General features: G+C 46.3%; 1 protein-coding gene across 1 annotated transcript in view; it reads right to left on the reverse strand.

Moving 5' to 3' along the window:
- Window positions 1-1,060, reverse strand: part of fam174c (family with sequence similarity 174 member C) — a 3,847-nt gene extending 2,787 nt beyond the window's left edge. Inside the window, exon 1 of the mRNA XM_037697892.1 lies at window positions 652-1,060. Coding sequence (XP_037553820.1) covers window positions 652-920 — 269 coding nt within the window. The 5' untranslated portion in view covers window positions 921-1,060. The remainder of the gene's footprint in view (window positions 1-651) is intronic.

Here is a 1,060-nt window from a genome sequence, read left to right on the forward strand (position 1 = left end):
GTCTGTCTCACGGTCTGTCTCTCAGTCTGTCTCTCGGTCTGTCTCACGGTCTGTCTCTCGGTCTGTGTCTCGGTCTGTCTCAGTCTGTCTCTCAGCCTGTCTCTCAGTCTGTCTCTCAGTCTGTCTCACGGTCTGTCTCTCAGTCTGTCTCACGTCACAGAACGTCTCTTGTTTTGTTTCATGTTCACACATTTTAAAGAATGTTTGGAATGTTGTTATTTTGTATTTTTAGTCTACACTTTGTTTTCTCTCCTTCTCGTCCGTAGATTTGTCTCTTTTTGTTATTTGACTTTATTTTACGTTTTGCTGTGACCCTCAACTCATTCCGTTTTATTTATCGTTAACTTTTATTCCATGTTTATTTTGTTTACCTGTTGTTTGTCACGTGACGAGTCACGTGAACAGGATTATTGTGTCGGTGCATGTTGCAATCTTCACGGTGAACCAAGTTCTAACAGTTTATTTGTGTCACAGACACTTTTTGTGAACTATTCTGGAACTAATTTAATCATCAAATCTGAGTCCAACCCTGTTTCAGTTTGGACCAGACTCTATTCAAAAAAGTGTCGATTTAACGTTCCTCCATTTGTCGGCGTGTTATTTTGTAAAAATTATAAAGTTTGCAGTTTAAAATCGTGACCGGGGTCTCACCGAACAGCTCGGACCAGGAAGTACAGGAGTCCAAACACGGTGAACACGATCAGGACGTACAGGGCCCTCTGGATCATGGACGGGTCCACGCCGAACCTGCTAAACTTGCCATGTCCGTGGTGGGCCGTGTCGTTGGTGGTGGTTCCGTTGGTGATGGCCGGGTGTTGGGTCGTCGTTGTGATGGTCACATTCTGGTTCTGCGCCACCGACACACACACGAACCAACACGCCGAGACCAGAACCGCCGACAGAACTCTAAAAAAAGTCATCTTCAGATGTGAAAACTGACCCAAACTTGATGGGGGAGTAACGGGTCGGTGCGGAGAACCGGTACCGGAACTGGGCCGGGTGCTCCCTCAGACACGTCGCTTTAACTCAACTACAAACCGCGGCTTTGTTGACAGAGAAC

The sequence above is a fragment of the Nematolebias whitei genome, chromosome 3 (assembly GCF_014905685.2).
Source record: "Nematolebias whitei isolate Nwh7 chromosome 3, NemWhi1, whole genome shotgun sequence".
In the NCBI taxonomy this organism is placed as follows: Eukaryota; Metazoa; Chordata; class Actinopteri; order Cyprinodontiformes; family Rivulidae; genus Nematolebias; species Nematolebias whitei.